The sequence below is a fragment of the Ammospiza nelsoni genome, chromosome 4, assembly GCF_027579445.1.
Source record: "Ammospiza nelsoni isolate bAmmNel1 chromosome 4, bAmmNel1.pri, whole genome shotgun sequence".
Classification (NCBI taxonomy): domain Eukaryota; kingdom Metazoa; phylum Chordata; class Aves; order Passeriformes; family Passerellidae; genus Ammospiza; species Ammospiza nelsoni.
Window position 1 is genome coordinate 52,251,038 of NC_080636.1, and position 17,100 is coordinate 52,268,137.

The following is a 17,100-nucleotide window of genomic DNA, read 5'->3' on the forward strand; positions in this document are numbered from 1 at the left end:
GCTGTAAAACGATTTGCACAGGACCATAAAGGAGAGAACTGCTCAGCTCTGGTGAAGAGTAGCTAATAATCTAGGTTCCATATCATGCTGAGAAAGTCATCATGGGCTTTATTCAGTCACAGACAAGTACCTGAGGTGTGATTGAATAGTGAGTCCTGGCAATGAATTCCCACAGCCTATCTGCCTGCCATGTGTGTAGGAAAGTGGATGCTCATTGTCACCAGCTGGATGTCCTCTGTAGACACTGCTTTGGGGTTTTTATATGTGTGAAGTGGCAAGGAAACCCTGGACTGTCTGCAGAAAAATTTTAAGGAGCTCGGGGAAGTAGAGCAGTAAACTTTTACAAAGTAAACTTTTACAGTTACTGCTGCTGTATTTACATTCATAATAAAGTGGCCTGGGCCTTCACTGAAAGATAATCGAGGGAATAGCTCATTTCAGACTAATAAAGCCCTGCTGTCTTGTTAGCTGAAATCTGAGTTGATGGCCAAAATGTCCATCCAAATGACTCTAAGGTGGTTATCAGTTTCCTTATTTTCACATACACCAAATGATCCCCTGCTCCAAAGTGTGATGCAACTTACTCCACCTTCCAGGAGATTCAATGTAAGTAATCTGACCTCAAGAGTCAAAAGGGCAAAAGTGAATTGGAATGAGTGTGAAATATGATTCTCCCTGTTCTCAAATAAGTGTACACAGTGTATTCAATCCCCCGAGGTTTGTGACATTCACGGAGGAATAAAAGCCCCAGAGATAAGGGTGGGGCAGGCACTGGTCCTGTGAGGGTGATGTTCATCTGTTTCAGACCATGGCTTCCTTGGAGTGCTGGGATCCAGCATCTTTCCCATTCCCTGCACTTTTGTCCCTCGAGCTCTGTTTGTATAGAGCTAACAGTAGCTATTAGCTTGATGTGCAACACTTTGTAAAGAGCAAGGTTTTTGATTTACTGAGCTGTAAATCAAACCTCCCCTCCCTACCCCACCACCAAGAACAGGGCTCAGAGAGGAGACACGGTTGGCAGCAGCTGTCATTTGCATATGCAAACATCCCGGGCCCCTCCTGATAGTTCCTGTGTGCCAGTCAGCAGCACATGTATCACATCTGAGTCACGTTGGGCGGAGGGCTTCTGAGCTGCTTGGCAAACACGATTGAAACACACAAACCTGTGTAGGATTTCTTTCATTTTTGTGTACTTGGGTACTCTTATTGATAATAAAAAGAAGCACGGGTAGTTATACCAAAAGAAAACTAGGGAGTGTCCTGCTATCAGTATGTCAAAAAGGAGTCTTAAAAAAAATTAAGATTGCCAAAAGTTGGTATAAATTGCTTTAATTAAAATCTTCAAATACAAAACTCATAAGCATTGGAATAAACAAAATTTTTAGAAAAGTTCTAAAAAGAAGCTACCAGGCAAATAACTTTGATGTTTTAGTTGCAACTTACATTTTTACAATAATAATAATAATAATATATTATTAACTTTATGTTGACTGCATGTAAGACTTTCCATCTTAGACTCTCTTTGCTTCTGTTATGGAACTTAAACAATGTAAACAAACTCAGCCTTCCTGGTTTCTGATCTATGTTATCCCCTGATATATAACCCTTCACGGAATGCATCTGCTCCATGGATGCACACACTCCTTTGACACACTGAACTCAAGTACAACCTTTTCAGTGTGCAGGTTTTCATCACAGCTACAAAAGTACATCAGCTTTGAAAGTCATCTTGTTAAAAAGGGTTCCCTGCCCTGCATTAAACCCCATGTAGCTAGTAGCATCTTTTTAAAACTTAAAAAGGAGGTACAGTAGTGTGGGGTTGTTCTTCCCTGCTGTGCTCATAAATATAAGGCATTGAGAGTGGTGTGGGCTACATACCTTCAAGAAAAGTAGATGCAAATAAATATATGCAGGAGGCCCCAGCTACTGGCCTTGGCTTTTTGTTGCCCTGGGGACCAGCAGCCTGTGTGCCACAGGGAGCTATTGCTGGCACAGCCACCTGCAACAGGGTGTGCGTGGGGAAGGCTCAGCTGGGGAGAAAAGCCACCACCAACACTGATTTCTGTCCAAAAGTGCTGTTTTTCCAGTAGGAAGGATGTCAGCCTGACTGGGCACTTCTGTCCCCAGGATGCTCTATAGCAACTCTGGTGGTTGAGGGGTGAGTGGTTTCCTCAGCACCTTTCCTATCCCATTTCCCCAAGACAAAAGAGACCTGGGTGCATTAGGGAGTGTGAAGCAGAGAGAGTTTGAGAGCTTTACCTGTGCACAGGTTCAGGAAAGTCCTTTCCAGCTCAAGTGCCTGCAGAGTGGTGCAGGCTGAAGGGTCAGGAGCACTCACTGTGCAGCCTCCTGAGCACAGAGGGTTATTGCAAGGGCCTGCTGGGCTCCTCTCCTTTTCATGCAGGGAAGAAGTGTGTGATGGCAGAGTTTGACCACCCTACAGGAGCAGCCTGCATTTCCTGCATCAACAACTTGCCTTTGGAAAGCACAGAGCCACAGCTCCATCTTGTGACTGAACAATCCTAGCTTGAGAAAAATGTGTATTGTTCCCCCAAATCTAATAGAGGATCTGGTGTCTCTGCAAGGCCTTTGCCCCTGCAAGCACCCTGACCTTGGTTTGCTTTGTGTGTCCAGACTTTCCACCCCAAGACACCCTCAGCAACCACAACCCCCTCTCAGACTTCCCCACATAGTGTGAGGTCACAGCTGTACAGCTCAAATAAAACTCTGCTTATCCTTTCTAAAGGCAAGCTTTTGAAGAAACTGCTTTAGGAGCTGTGCTTGCCAAAAGGAGAGGGAGAGGGGAGGTTGCAGTGCCTGGGTAGGCAGAGCCCCAGGTAGTGTGAGAAGCTCCCTGCGTGGTGTTGAGAAGGGTTCCACGCTCAAGCACAGTGACAGACTAGATTAAGAGCAAAACCAGCACCTGCCTGGTCTTATTCTACCTGGATAATTCTCCTGGAATCTTCCTTGTACCAGTTACCCAGTGGGACCTTAGTCTTCCCCAGCTAACAGTTGTGCTAGTGCTGCAACATTTGCATCCCTTACCAGAATTAAATGTGAATTTCTAGGATTAGAATTTCCTACTAGGCAAATGCTTTACATTTATCCTGAGTGTGTGTGTTGACCACTTAAATGCAAGCAATAGCTTTGGCATTTTTGATAACATAAAAGCCGTAGGAGAAGGCTGGAAGGCCAAGCAGTCCGCCAGGACCAAGGGGCTTTTCCACAAGCTCTGGCAGTGTTTCATCATCCAGCATCCGCAGCACGTGGCCGTTCAGCTCAATGGACCTGCAGAGGGACAGAGAAGCTGTTTGGGCAGCTGTGCTCTGTTTGCCATCGAGTACAAGCTGCCCTGGGCCTAAGTGTAAACATTAACTCAGCCCAAAGCCAAACCAAACTTCCCTTGAATGTGTGTGTACACACACACACAGACATCTGCAGCACTCCCACTACAGGGACTCCTTCAGAGAGGTAGCACAAGCACATCTAAAAGTACATTTCTTTCTCTTCCAGTGAGGTCAAGAGGTAGACAGACTTTGAAAAGTACAAATTTAAATTGCTTTTTCTTCTGAAAATATTAATATTCTTTTTTGCCCACAGAGCAGATCTTTTCCCTGTGGATGCATTAACAATGACATCAAAAAGATCCCACCCTCATACAAAGTCTGAACATGTTGCTGTAAATCAGGAGCTGGCACTTGGGAAAGCAATATACCTGTGCTTGTGCAAAAAAAACAAAACAAAAACCAACCAAAACAAAACAAGACTTTAGCAGCTGGTCCAGAACACTGACACCTGCTAGGATAAACTTCCAAATTAACATCAAGTAAATGTCCTTATAACTTAGTAAGCTTTCAGCAGCCTGAGTTTAGGAGATCTGATTTAACAGAAGTCGGATCTTACTGAAAAAACCCCAGATGGTAACCTCTTCTTTCCCCTTGCAAATTGAATAAGGTGAGGTTTTAAAGACCATCTAAGCTTACTCACAGTCTTTCCTCAGGGACTGGAGGAATTGCAACTTACCTGGAAAGAATATTCTCTTTGCCATGAGGAAGTAAGAGGTACTGATCCACATGCTTGCTCGATAGGTAATCTGGTAGCTCCAAATGTTGGGTGACGTTGTAGAGGTTTAAAGCAAACAGTGTCACATCCCCTTCTCTGTACTTTGGGCTGCAAGGCAAGAGAAGGTGATGGTGGGGATCAGAATGATGTGTGACCTTGCAGTGTCCCAAAGGGCATTTGTTGGCCCGGGGGTGGCCACGGGCTCAGTTTCCAGGCTATTTCGCCCTTTCTGGAGGCTTACTTGAGGCTGCTTGTGCAGTGGAGGTAGACACGGAGCTTCCTCTTGTTGGCTCCTGCCAGGCTGACCTGCAGCACCTTGGTACCCACCAGCTTCTTGTAGAGCAGTGAGAGCCAGTAGTCCTGGGAGGCACAAAAACACATGGAAAAAATTGTGTACATGCCAGGTGCTCCACACATCTAACCTTAATTTTGAAGCTCATGTCAAGGGGTTTTCTCCATAGCTTTTTGCTTTACCAAGCTTTTCACATCTACTTAAATTCACACACCACAGCTAAAAGGGAAGCCCTGCCTGTGAGCAGCTGTGTTTAGAAGGTGCCTTAGACACAGTTTCCCCTTCATAAGGAACTCTCAGAGCTCTGTCAGGGAGAGATTGTGCTTTGGAAATGCCCTTCTGCAGGGTACAGAGAACCTTGGGACCGAGTGCAGGAGTGCAAGCTGCCCTTCCTGCATGAAAGCTTGTAACTAAGGCACAAGTGCAACACCAGGAAGAAACTCCTAAACTTTGACCCCTTTAACATTGTACTTCTGAACAGGTATCAGGATTGACTTCTAAATCTGAGTCACAAATCACTCTGACACTCCAGGATTATGCCTCAGAGCAGGGCAATGACCAGTGCAGACTCATTTTTTCCAGGTCTTTCCTGCTTTCAGAGAGCTTCTCCCAGCTTGTTTGTTGGTCTTTGAGGTTTTCTTAGGAGGAAAACTATTGTGTTTCTCCTCTGACTCACCAAAAGCCCAGGAAATTACTTTTGCTATCAGCCTTCATTCTGAATCCCTCTGCAAGGAAATGTAGCCTTCTGACACTGATGTGCTTCCTCATTTCTGTGCTAACTACAGATGGGCTTGGATTTCCCTGCCTCTGAAGCATTATTGGCTTGGTTAACATCTGTACTGTCTGTAGGTGAGGAAAAGGGCACACAGTTTCAGTCCAAATTAAATCTATTTTAATGAGGGAATGAAAAGCCCAAAGTCACAAGCCTGATGATGCAGCCTCTGGCATAGGAAGCAGTTGAGCAAGTAGGATGGAAAATCCCTGTATGCTGGGTTTTCTTTTAGGCTGGCTCTACGACCACCAGTGAAAATCACAATTTGGAAGCAGAAAAATGAGAGGAAAGCTAAAAAGGAAAATGCTGTCCTCTCACCCCATTCTAAGTGCTAGTAGTACAAAGAAATGTGTCGCTTCTGCAAGAACAATGTGTAGTTCACATAATGAAGTTTCATCACAGCAAAGTATATTTCCTAATAAATAAAACTATACTAAATGTATATTTCAATTTAATTATCCCTCAGCCACAACTGTAGGATGAATATGCTCATGACCTATAACACTTGAGTGTTGACTTCACAGTGGCCTGGTTTTCACATGGAATATAATTGATTTTAATATCTCTTTTCCCTTCTGTTTATAAACTACACATCACTCAGCTGAGGAGTAGTCAAACCAAAACAGGCCATCCAGAAAAACCTTGTGAGATCCAGGAGCTTCTATGTACAAACCAGAGCATTGTGTCCCACAAATCAGTTTCTGCTGTGCTGAAGACTGGCTGCCCCCCTGCAGTTGGAGTGAATATCTAGTGTGCATACATATATATGTAATAGTACATTAACCTGTAGTGCAACATGAGATAGCTTAAGGTGCAAGGATACCTGTGGCCATCCAAGCAAAAGAAGATGCTGTTAAAATAGCTGACCTGCCCCTCCACACCCAGAGCTGCCTGTGCAGAGGTGCATCCAGGGGCTGTTCACATACCGGCAAAGGCTCAAAGTTGGCGTCCACCAGGTGATAGGTCCCTGCCCCGAAGAAAACCTGTCTCATTACCACATCAATCCCCTGCCTGGCTGAAAGCCCGAGTTTGTCCAACCACCTGCCAAAAAATGAGGCAAATATCATGCAGATGAAAGTGCTGACCTCACCAGTACTCTGTTGCTCCTCTCAAACCAGATCGGGAAGCAGGAAAACATAACTTAGTGAGTGATGATGACTTCCTTAAAAGCACACAACTAATTTCAAGTCTTGCATTTGTTACATGAAAAAATAATTTCAGTCCACCTCTTGAAGTCCAAGTTGATGGGAACAGTTGCTCCATTCCCCTGTTTGTAGGTGGTGGAAACAAGGAGTGACAGCAGGTTCTCCTGAACTGGCCGAGGGTCTGAAGGCTGAGAGAAATCATCACACTAACAACAAGGTTGTCTGTCATTATCAGACTTTGACTTGCTGGCCCACCACACCCTGATAAAAAGTCATCATGTCTTATAGGATGGAAAAAAACTGCCCACACTCATCCCCAGGCAGCCTGAGGAGGCCACATTCTTCCTGTGGGGCAGCCCCATTCAGCTGTCAAAATACATTATTTCCCCACATCTGGGACCCAGTACTCACATAAAACCAGCAACATAGGTGTTAGACAATCTGGGAGCTCCTCCTCCATAGGCAGAGCTCGTCTCTCCCAGCCACACCTTCTTGTCCGGCACAGTCTGACCAACAATCTGGCCAGCGTGGCATTAGGAAAGAAGAGAAAGAGACGACAGTTAATTTTTTGGCTACTGAAATTAAAAATATTTTGTGTTTTAGCCAAAGGCTTACTTAGGATGTTTACATTTAAGGGATAACGCTCTGAGATGGAATGTCACAGAAATTTGGATCGAAAGGACTAGAAGTAGATTTACATTCCCCCCTGAAAAAACCCCAAACTTGTTACCCATGTAAAACAGGACAAACATCACTAAAATTCAGGTCCCATAGTTCCTCTTGTGCTGAGTAGTGCTATATTCTAAGTTATAATGCTGTCAGGACCTCCGAAAAAAAAAAACCAAACAAAAAACCCCCCAAAAACATTGGGGGGGATGGGATAACTATAAATTACATCCCTGAGTAGTTACTCTATCAATAAATGAGAATGTTGTAGGTGTGTGATGCACCTGGCATCATGTTTGCTGCATAGCAAACTGTTGGAGCTTATTTTTGGTATCATTACTTTTAATTTTATTTTTTTTATATACAATGCCAGCAGAACTCAAGCTTTGAGTATCCCTGTCTATTGCTAGTAAGAAGTAGTGCTTTATTTTGGATTCTGTTAACCCCCTGGAAACTGAACATGGGAATGATTGAACAGGACGAGGCACCTCCAGGACTTCATATATGGCTGTGGCAAAGGAGTCCAACACTTCAGGGCTCAAGAAATCCCCCCTTGTTGCGCTCTGTCCATTCACATAGTAACTGAAAATCAGGGAAAAAACATAGACAAAATTAGGGAGTAATACCACCAGTGGTACAAAACACCACTGAAAGTATTCAGTTGATTGGTACATTTATCCACAGCATGATTTTTCTGTCCAGTGCTTTTTAATTTTTTGTTTCCAAATGTGTAGGTCTGTCACTTGTATTTAAGGCACTTCAAGATATAATTACTTCAGTGGAGTAAGGATATCACAGAAATTTCCACCAGCAGAAGTAATAGGTTTGTTTGCCTCTATTTATTAAGAATAAGGAAAACATTACCAAGAGCCAGCTTCTGTAAGTCTTCTCCTGTTGAGGAGTCTATGTGATTACTTGCTGTACTCTATCAAGTTATGTATTAAAAATATCAGCTTACAGCATCTGTCCATCTGCTGGAATATTTTGGCCAGTTGGAGGGAGCTGAAATATGGGCATCCCTATGGCATAAATGGTGCCCTCCACCATGAGCAGAAGAGCTTTTAAGTCTTATTTGTCCAAAAAAATTGGAATGGTGGTTTTTGCAGTTCATCCTGCTCTCACTCAGTCTGACCAAAAACAGCTGAAGCCTTCCAGCCACAAGAGGAAGCTAAAACCTGATAATCCTAAATGAGTTAACAGCAGCCCAGGAAGGGGAAAGGACATGTTTCATGCCTTTCTAGCAGCTGAAAATGCATAGATAATTGATGTATGTATACATATATATAAAAAATGAGTGTGTACATCTTTTCTCACTGTTGTCTGACTGCTGCATGTCATGTCCTGCATTTGACTCTTTAAAGAAAACTGCCTTCACATGGAAATGACTTTCAAACTTGTGGAGTTCATGGCCCTGAGGCCAGTTTACTCCACTGTTGCCGTGAGCACTTTAAACCTACCAATCAAAGTCGCTGCACAGGAGGAAAGGGCCGGGTGCCAGTGCTATTTGCACTGTGTGTGGGATCTGAGCGTGAGTTACCCACACAGAGCCTGAAATTACTCCAAGAGCAAACTCAAGGGAGCAGGAGGAGCTGCTGGCAATTCTCCATGGACAGGGGTCAGCCAGACCTACAGGGCTTTTTCTTTAAATCAACTAGATATAAATAGAGGAAACAAAATTATCATCTTGCACATGTTGCATTCCCTGTGACAAACACCTACCACTGCTTTTGGGTCTCTGCACCAAGTAGACCCTTTGGAGGCTTCAGCATCTCTGTCATGTGCTCCCTCAATTCATCTCCTTTCTGAACACAGAACTTTGTGGAGAGGCCCCTGAGAAACTGCAAAAAGGGGCATTTCACCCCCCTCTTTTCTGTTGAGACTGATAACTCTGTTCAAATTGACATTTTTTAAAGAAAATGAGGCAGTAATCAGAGTGACAGTGGCATCCAAATGGTACTTACTGGTGCCATGTGACAGAGTCGATCACCTTCCCTCCCGATTTCAGGAAGCTGCAAGCAGAGGGAATGGTGGAGGAAAGGGGATTAGTATTACCAGTCATTACTCCCACTAGTGCAACACCATGCACAGCCCTCCCCTCTCCCCACAGCTGGCAGTACTGATGGTGAATGCTGGGGGCCAGGCTTGCCATGGCTTTTAAGCAGGCTTTGGGCAGCCTGGCTTCCTCAGCAGGTTGCTGGGAGGATGAATTGACCTTTGTATAACATGTGGGTGTTTTTCAGGCTAAAAAGCCCTTGTTAGCATAACCCTAGAGCCAGTACTCAATGGGAAAATGTGTGGATCACTGATGTACTTCCAGCAGCTGAGTTTAACTGGCTGAGTATTCAGGCCTTGAACTCAAGCATGCAGGTAAAATTATAATTGTCATCTGTCAAGGTAAAAAAAATTGTTCAACCCCTGCCTTAAAGCCTCTTCATGCCTCCTGCATATAGGGGCAGACAAGCCACAATTCTCCACAGCTGCCCCACTGCAGGGAATGCTGCTGGAAGCTCACACTCCTACCTTCTGAGCAGTCTCCGCGTGTGCTTTCGGGGCTGCCCAACATCAGGGCCGTAGAGCTTGGCATGCTGATAGAGGGCATAGTTATTCAGCAGTTGGCGTAAGTGAATGAAATCTTGCCCCAGCTGGAAGCCATCAATGTGGATGCCAGATTTCTTCCTGAAGCTGTTGGGCTCTGAGGAAGACACATGCACATCAACACCCCTCTCTATTTCTGGGGCACAAATTAGGGCAGTTCCATCCACGTGGGAAGCACCAGTTCCCTAAGGCTTCACCTGATCTGGCATAGTGTGAGTGAGATATTTGAAGGTGAGCATGAAACCAAAAGCTTGGGGGGTTCAGCATGCTGCTCTCCAGGACTCTGTCCCAGCCATAGGTGACATCCTGCACCTTGTGGGGGATTGTTCACCTCATCTCAAAGCCCTGATAGGAGCAGCAAAATCATCTCAATTTGCTCATTCATTTTGCCTTTCTGTAAAATCCCCCTGAAAATTAAGACCTTAATGTCTCTTTATAAAACATCACCGTGCCTTGATGTGCCATCATCCAAAATATCCAAAGTTACTAGCCCACCCCTACTTTTCTAGGTGATGGCTGGTCTGGCCAACAAGCACTTACCATTCCCAAGTTCCCAGGAGATGTTGTACCTCTGGGAAGCACAGTAGTCCAGCAGCGCCTGGGCATTCGAGCTGTCCCACTGCAAGCCACCTTTCCGCAGCAAGGCATTGAGTCCAAAGATCAGGTGAAACCCTGAGCAGTTTGCAAAGCTGTAGAGAATATCCAGTGTATTTTCTGCATAGAGGAGAAAGGAGGGGTGTTTATCTTAAGGTAGCTGAGCTCTGGCCAAGTAACAACCTTTACTGCCTGTATTTATTTGGCCTGATGCTGCAGATGTGACAAACTTTTCCAGTCAGACAGAAGAGGTCAGGCCTCACTGCACATCTTGCAAGCTTTGAGAACCTCCCAACTGTCACAGACGTCTTTTGTGAAAAATCCTTTCTTGGGATTTTTCTCCCTTCTGAGAAGCTGCAGTTTCAGCAACCAAATGTAAACAATGATTATCTGTTGCTGTGGAATGCAACAGGTGGATCCTTGATTGGTCTCGTGTGGATGTTTGGATTTACTGACCACTCATGGCAGAGCTGGCTCTCGCTCTCTGTCTGGGACACAGATCTTTGTTATTCATTCTTTTCTATTCTTAGCTTAGCTAGCCTTCTGAGAACTTTTCCTTCTATTTCTTTTCAGTATAGTTATAATGTAGTATATATATCATAAAATAATAAATCAAGCCTTCTGATAATGGAATCAACATTCTCGCCTCTCTCTTCACCTCAAAACCCTTGTGACCACTGTCACACCCAACCCCTGCAGCTGAATGCTATTAAATGTGGGATGGCAAACAGTAGAAAAAGATTTCTCTGAATATTTTTCGAAGTGGGTGAAATATTTCTTTTTCAGTGGTTTCAGCTCCTCTTCCCTCTTTTACCATGGGGCAGAGAACTGCATCCCCCTTTTTAAGTCTTACTTGTAATGGTGGTGTTTTTGTGCTTTTTCCGGTTCTGTTCGGCAAGAATCATCTTCTCTTGGCTGGGCCATTGGGCCAGCAGCACCTTCTCAACAGCAGCAAATGCAGGCCTCGAGCCACAAGCCTCTGCAGGACAGAAGGTTGATAGGAATTAACTCCTCAGCTCAACAGCCAGCAAACCCTTGTTCCAGTGAGCTGACAAAGCATGGGCTGTGATGCTTGAGGAGCAGATGAGCCAGCCTGGCATGCAATGGTGTGGCAGGGGCAGGGCAATCCTTCCTGCACTGGCCATCTCATGCAGGGGAAAGTGCTGACTTCCCCACACGGCTCACTGACAGGAGCCATAAGACACATTTCCTTCAAAGCTTTTTTCTTGGCATGCAAACCAGGAACAGGCCATGACCAGAGAAGAAGGCATGAGCCAGAGTCACAGGAAGTGGCTACTTAGCAAAGTGCTATGAGGTGAAAGTACCACTTGACTTCAAAACTGAGCATCACTGGCCATACAGTAATGTAGGATTGCACAATTATGCTATGTGCCACAGGAATATACAGGATTTTTTTTTCATTTGAAACACCTCTTGACACTCTTGCTAAGTTCAAAGAGAAAATACCAAGCTCAAGCAGTTGACAGGGCTTCATCAGGTTTGCATTTTCCCTGTCAAAGCAACAGGAGAGCAAGGCTGCACCTCCAGCCAAGCTCTCTGGTTTTGGGAGAGAGATTGAACACTCTGTTCTCCTCAGGTTATTTCTGAGAAGAAACAGAACATCTGTTCCTTAATTTTCATAATGAAGCCACAGTTTCTGAGCTGAACTTGACCCTCTTCCACACAGTGAGGGAGCTCCCAAGATTGCTGCAGGGAGCACAGGGCAGCAAAGGGAGAGTCTCAGGAGATGCCAGAGAGGATACAGGTTCCCCTACATCCTTTCTCAATTTCCCACAGCTGGCACAGCTCTTCCCACAAACCATGCTGAAGGTCCACAGATCTCTCCATGGATGATAGCAATACTGAGACTGTGGAGGGTCCCCAGTGCTGCTGCTGTGCCCTGGCAGCATCCTCAGCCTGTGTCAAAGACCCTCCAAAACCTAGGATGGTTTCAAGTCTGACAAGTTGATGCCCACTTTACCTTGCTGTGCCTGAAATTCCCAGAGGATTTTTTCTTCTGAGGTTGAATCCTTGTTGGGATCAAAGATAAGAAAGTCTGTCTCAGTGCCACCAAACCTCAGGAAACCTGGGGACAGGGCCGTTGCCAGGGCACGCAGCTTGGAATTGCTGTGGAGGGAATGCCAAGAATTAGGAAACCACTATATTTATGCAGACTGTGTAGAGGGTAAACATGGCAAGCACTTTGAGGAACATGCTGCAGTAGGTGACCTGGGGCTACCCAGTAGCCTCAAGGAATTCCTGATGGCTTACTGCATTCCAGCCCTCTGCACTGTACAAAAGGGATGCTGATGGCCAAGTGAGCCAGCAGAGCTCTAATGGGCAACAAGGGGAGAGCATACCTGAGGGAACAAACCCTGGGGGCAAATAAGGCAAAACTTTAAAACAATCTTGTTTTTTTTCATCCTAAACATCCTCCTTCCCTAGATTTTTTGGTTTTGTTTGTGCAACACCAACATAAATGTCCTGGGAGAATTTGAGCGCAAGACTGACTTTACATCATCAGCCCCAGCTTCCATCACAGCTGCCAAAGCACTTGCCTTTGTACCCTAGGGAGACTGAGAGTACCTGCTGGGACAGGTGTTACCTCTATCAAAGCAGGTGTACCAAAGAACATAACTGTGACCTGCTCACATTCCATACAGGATGTGCAGCACCGACAGGCAGCCTTCTCTGGGGGAAGAAGCCACAAGGCTTTGGAGGGCACTTTGCATGTTAGGTGCTATCTGCTCCGTGGTGACAAACAGCAGATTAGAGGCCACCAAGTACTTCCTGCTCCTCATGGTGGCAGGGCTGGCCTCAGGCTGAACCCCAGGGTGTGAGGATGGGGCTGGATGTTGGAGACCTGAGCACTTTCCAGTAAAGCTGGTGACACCTTTCTCCCCAGCGCAGTGAGGACAAAAACGTGCAAGTAGTGGGAAAGCAGGACTGGAGGATCCACACGTTTTTTGAACACTTTCATGGATGGTGATTTCACCATCTGCTTCCCTGCGCAGCCTGTTCCAATGCATGATTACCCTCTCAGTGAAGAATTTTTTCTTAATATCCAGTCTGAAGCCCCCTGATACAACGGAGGCCGTTTCCTCTCTTCCAGTCAGCTGTCAGCTGGAAGAGACTGACCCACACCTCACTACAGCCTCCTTTCCGGTGCTTGCGGAGGGCGATAAGGACACCCCGAAGCCTCCATGCAAACAACCGCAATTCCGTCCGTTTCCTTCTCCTTTTTTTCTGCTGGCAAAGCAGCTCCTCTACCAGGCTCATTCTCGAGCTGAGCTTTCCCTGCATCCCCCCATGCCAGCCCCTGCTTTCCCGAGCACAAGCGAGCCGGCGCGGCTCGCACCTGGGGAAGGCACCGCCTTCTGCCCCGGGAGGAGGAAATTAATGAGCCCGAAGCAGCCGGGATCCAGCAGCCTGTCCCCGACTCCATTTCTAGGGGTGAGAGACTCCCCGTTCCCCCCGGCTCGCTCCGCAGCGCCTTTGCCGGCATGTCCCGCTCCTCCCCACGAGGACCCTTTCTCCTTTGCCCAGCTGGGCGACAGGCGACTCACCTGAGCAAGGCGACATAGCGCGGGTCCCGGGCGAGGCTGGCATCCAGGGTGAGGGAGAGGAAAGCCGGGCTCACCTCGGCTCGGGGGCTGTCCCGGAGCCCCAGCCGCAGCACAGCCGGTCGGTGTCCCTGGGCCAGCGCCGGCAGCAGCAGGAGCGGCAGCAGCAGGAGCGGCAGCAGCGGCGGCAGCAGCGGCGGCAGCAGCATCCCCGCTCCCGGCCCGCCGCGCCGACACCGCCGGCACCACCCCGAGGAGCTCGGAGGGCGGGCCCGGAGCTGCAGCGCTCCGCTCCCCACCGGGAGGAACCGCGTTGGCGTGAGCAGGACCTTCCTCACCCTCTGGAAGAGCTCCAGCAGCATCTTCGAGCCTCAAATGAGCAGCAAGACGCCCGACAGCCGGTGTTACCCAAACGCCTCAGCCATTGCAAAATGAACCTGCGTTTACAGCCGGCTCCTTGCCTGCTCGCACCTTCGCAGCCTTGCAGCCGCTCCTCCAACATCCCGCCATGCCCGGGCCGCCCTGGGCATTTCCGTGTACAGCCAGCGGTCTGGAAAATGTCACCAGCACTGAACGCTGCCTCTGCAGGGCTGGGATGTCAGCCTGGAACCCCGTCTGAGGCCTTCACTGCGGGACACCGACTGCCAGCAGCACAGAGCCCTGTCAGGCTGAAACCTGACTGTTGCAACAGTCCTTACTGTTGGAACAAGTGCTTGTCCTAATTGCAGAGGTATGAAATTTGGAATTGCTGTTACCAAAAGGTTTCAGGCAGGCTCTGGGTCTGCCCTCTAGGTGCTCCCTGCAGAGTCCAGTCTGTACCAAAACTCCTTCTCTGGCAGCAGCTGACCTTGCCGGGGAGGCCTGTCAGGGAAGAGCCAGCTGCAGCCATGGAGCAGGTATGGCTTAGTGGCATGGAATGGCTTGGGTTGTTCCAAACCCTACACCATGGACAGGGATGCCTCCCACTAGACCAGGTTGCTCAAAGCCCCATCCAGCCTGGCCTCGAACACTTCCAGGGATGAGGTGCACACAGCTTCTCTGGGCAACCTTTGCCTGTGCATCACCACCCTCACAGTAAAGAATTTCTTTGTAACATCGAGCCTAAACTGACCCTCCTTCAGCTTAAGGCCATTCCTCTCTTGTCCTAGCATTCCATGCCCTTGTAAAAAGTCCTTCTCCAGCTCTCTTGTCATCCCTTCAGGTACTGGAAATTGCCTAGAGCCTTCTCCTCTCCAGGCTGAACAACCCCAGCTCTCTCAGCTTCTCTTCAAAGGAGAGTTGTTCCAGCTCCCTGATCACCTTTGTGGCTTCCTAACAGATCCAAATTCTTCTTGTCTGGGGGGCCCTGGGCTGGATGCAGTACCAGAGATGGAGTCTGGAGTAGAGGAGGACAGTCACCTCCCCTGACCTACTGCCCACTCTCCCTTTGATGCAACCCAGAATACAAATTGCTTCCTGGGTTACAAGAATATTTCTAAGTTTCTATGTGCACTACTGAAACATTGGCAGAATTTTTAAACAACTACATTTAACACCACCACTACATTTCCCACCTACACCAATTAGTCCTGAACCATCCATATTTCTTAGGAAGTTTGTTTTGAAAATGGCCGTCTGCTGGAACAGGCTGTGAATCTGTTACTTTATTCAGGTGCAGTGCTTCCCATACACACCGAAGTTGGGGCATTAATCTGTGGCTCAAGTGCTTGGCCTGCCTGGCCCTTCCTGTTCCTGCTTGCTCTACATTTTTGTACTATTAAGTAACTCTGGTCCGGAACTAGAAGAACTTGACTAAATTAACTCTGCTTTTGATAAGCTCATCCACGGCCCTGCCAAAAAGGAAGCATCAGTGACACTTCTGTCTCAGTTGGGGTAATGCTTCCCATTTTGGGAGTGCAGCACCAATTATATGGCTACACCCCAGGAAGGGCTGGGGTGACTATCTGCCAGAGGAATAACTCATCTATCAGCTGATGACTGGAGCACCAAACAAACTACACCGCCCCATGGGTAAACTAAGGATACAAGAATGTAGTTCAGTGTGTGAAAAAATCATTGCTGCAATTCTAGCTAAGGTTGTTGCCACAGGTGCAGGAGGAAAGGTCAGGAGCTGTCAGGCAAGGGGTAGCCTGTGCACAATTTCTTTCTGTTGGAATTCCCTACTTCTGCCTTTATTTCCTTCATGTTCTTCTTTGAGAGGACACATTTTGGGTGACTTACTACTGCACGGTGCCCTTCCACAGCAAAGGCACAAGGTGTGTATTTCAAATGGTCAAGGCTATGTTTTGGGATCAGTTGCTGTGTACAGATGTGTGTACGTGAAGTCTGGCATGTGTTGTGTTTTGAGCAGCCTGTGAAACCTTGTTGCTGGAAAACAATGCATTTCAGCATTAGCTTAAGGTACTAAATGAAAAGTAGCAGCTTTTGCCTGGGCATTTTTCACATAGTTTTATACACATTTTTAAGTATTGCAGTGTAGAGGAGCCCAGTATAGATGTATTTGGACTTATGGAAATCAGGAAATCAGCAGAATTTGAGCAATGCCCTGTGAACTACAAGGGGAGCACTTAAGAACTAGGACTAGGCTTAAGCCCACTTGAGTGTTACTTGGAGCCAGCTCCAAATAAGTGTCTGATCCCTCTTCCTCATTTCACACAAAACCTATCCCCTGCCTTGTGACATTCAAATGCTTTGGTCTTGCAGGTCCTATCAGACGGTTCTGCTTCTCCCAGTAACGCCATTAGACACCCTGTGGTGACTAGACTTTCATAACTAGAAAGAGCTAAAAACCTTCCAGGAATTTCAACTGTCTAACAGCAGCAGCAGCAATGTGCTATTGCTAGCAGGGGCACCTCTGCTGTTCCTGGGCAAGCACCAATAACTGACATATTAACTGTATATTAAGGGAATTCAGAAGGGAAGAACTGCCTTTGCAAAAGACAAACAATTCTTGTGACACAGATGTTTGGGCAGATGAACAGAGCTGACCTGTGTCAGGATGCTGCTCTGTTTCTATGTAAGAAGCCTCAGGAAGATGAAATTAAGGCTAAGCTGATGCCAAGAAAGCATGGAAACTGTAAAAGCAGAGATGCCTATCAGAGTGGTTTTGTGAGCTATCCTTCCTCCCTGCCCCAAGCCTGCAGCCAGGCCTTGTCCTGACACAGAATACAGCTCTCAGTACTCCCTGCTGGTTTTATTTCTGAACTCAGATGGTTTTGGGAGTCTGAGATGGCACACCCTGTTTATTCAGAGATGGAAATGACACCTTGGGTCTAGATTTTAGCAGTTTTCTTTGATATGCACACAGAGATGAAATGAAGCTTTAAAAGGAAGGACAAAGTGAGAGCTAGGCAGGACTAACTCATATGGAAATGGCTTTTCAGAACATAGGAACACAATAGGTCTCATTCA

The 17,100-nt window shown here is 46.8% G+C and overlaps 1 protein-coding gene across 1 annotated transcript; it reads right to left on the reverse strand.

The window, feature by feature from the left end:
* Positions 1 to 1,312: 1,312 nt before the first annotated feature.
* Positions 1,313 to 13,918, reverse strand: HPSE (heparanase). The gene is made up of 12 exons (XM_059471170.1): positions 13,693 to 13,918; positions 12,108 to 12,253; positions 10,980 to 11,105; positions 10,073 to 10,246; positions 9,458 to 9,629; positions 8,899 to 8,946; positions 7,426 to 7,519; positions 6,683 to 6,789; positions 6,053 to 6,167; positions 4,304 to 4,422; positions 4,024 to 4,170; positions 1,313 to 3,288 (listed from the first exon to the last, which is right to left on the reverse strand). Exons 1-12 carry the CDS (start codon positions 13,896 to 13,898, stop codon positions 3,129 to 3,131), a joined length of 1,614 nt encoding a protein of 537 aa, XP_059327153.1. The 5' UTR covers positions 13,899 to 13,918; the 3' UTR covers positions 1,313 to 3,128.
* Between the last annotated feature and the right edge of the window lie 3,182 nt (positions 13,919 to 17,100).

Bases quoted from the DNA above. Each gene is read 5' to 3' on its own strand.
- HPSE (XM_059471170.1), bottom strand. From the start codon at position 13,898: ATGCTGCTGCCGCCGCTGCTGCCGCCGCTGCTGCCGCTCCTGCTGCTG. The intron at 6,790-7,425 runs GTGCCTCGTCCT...CACGCTGGCCAG, and splicing joins CCATATATGAAGTCCTGGAG to ATTGTTGGTCAGACTGTGCC. The intron at 6,168-6,682 runs GTGAGTACTGGG...ATTTTTTGGCAG, and splicing joins ACCTATGTTGCTGGTTTTAT to GTGGTTGGACAAACTCGGGC.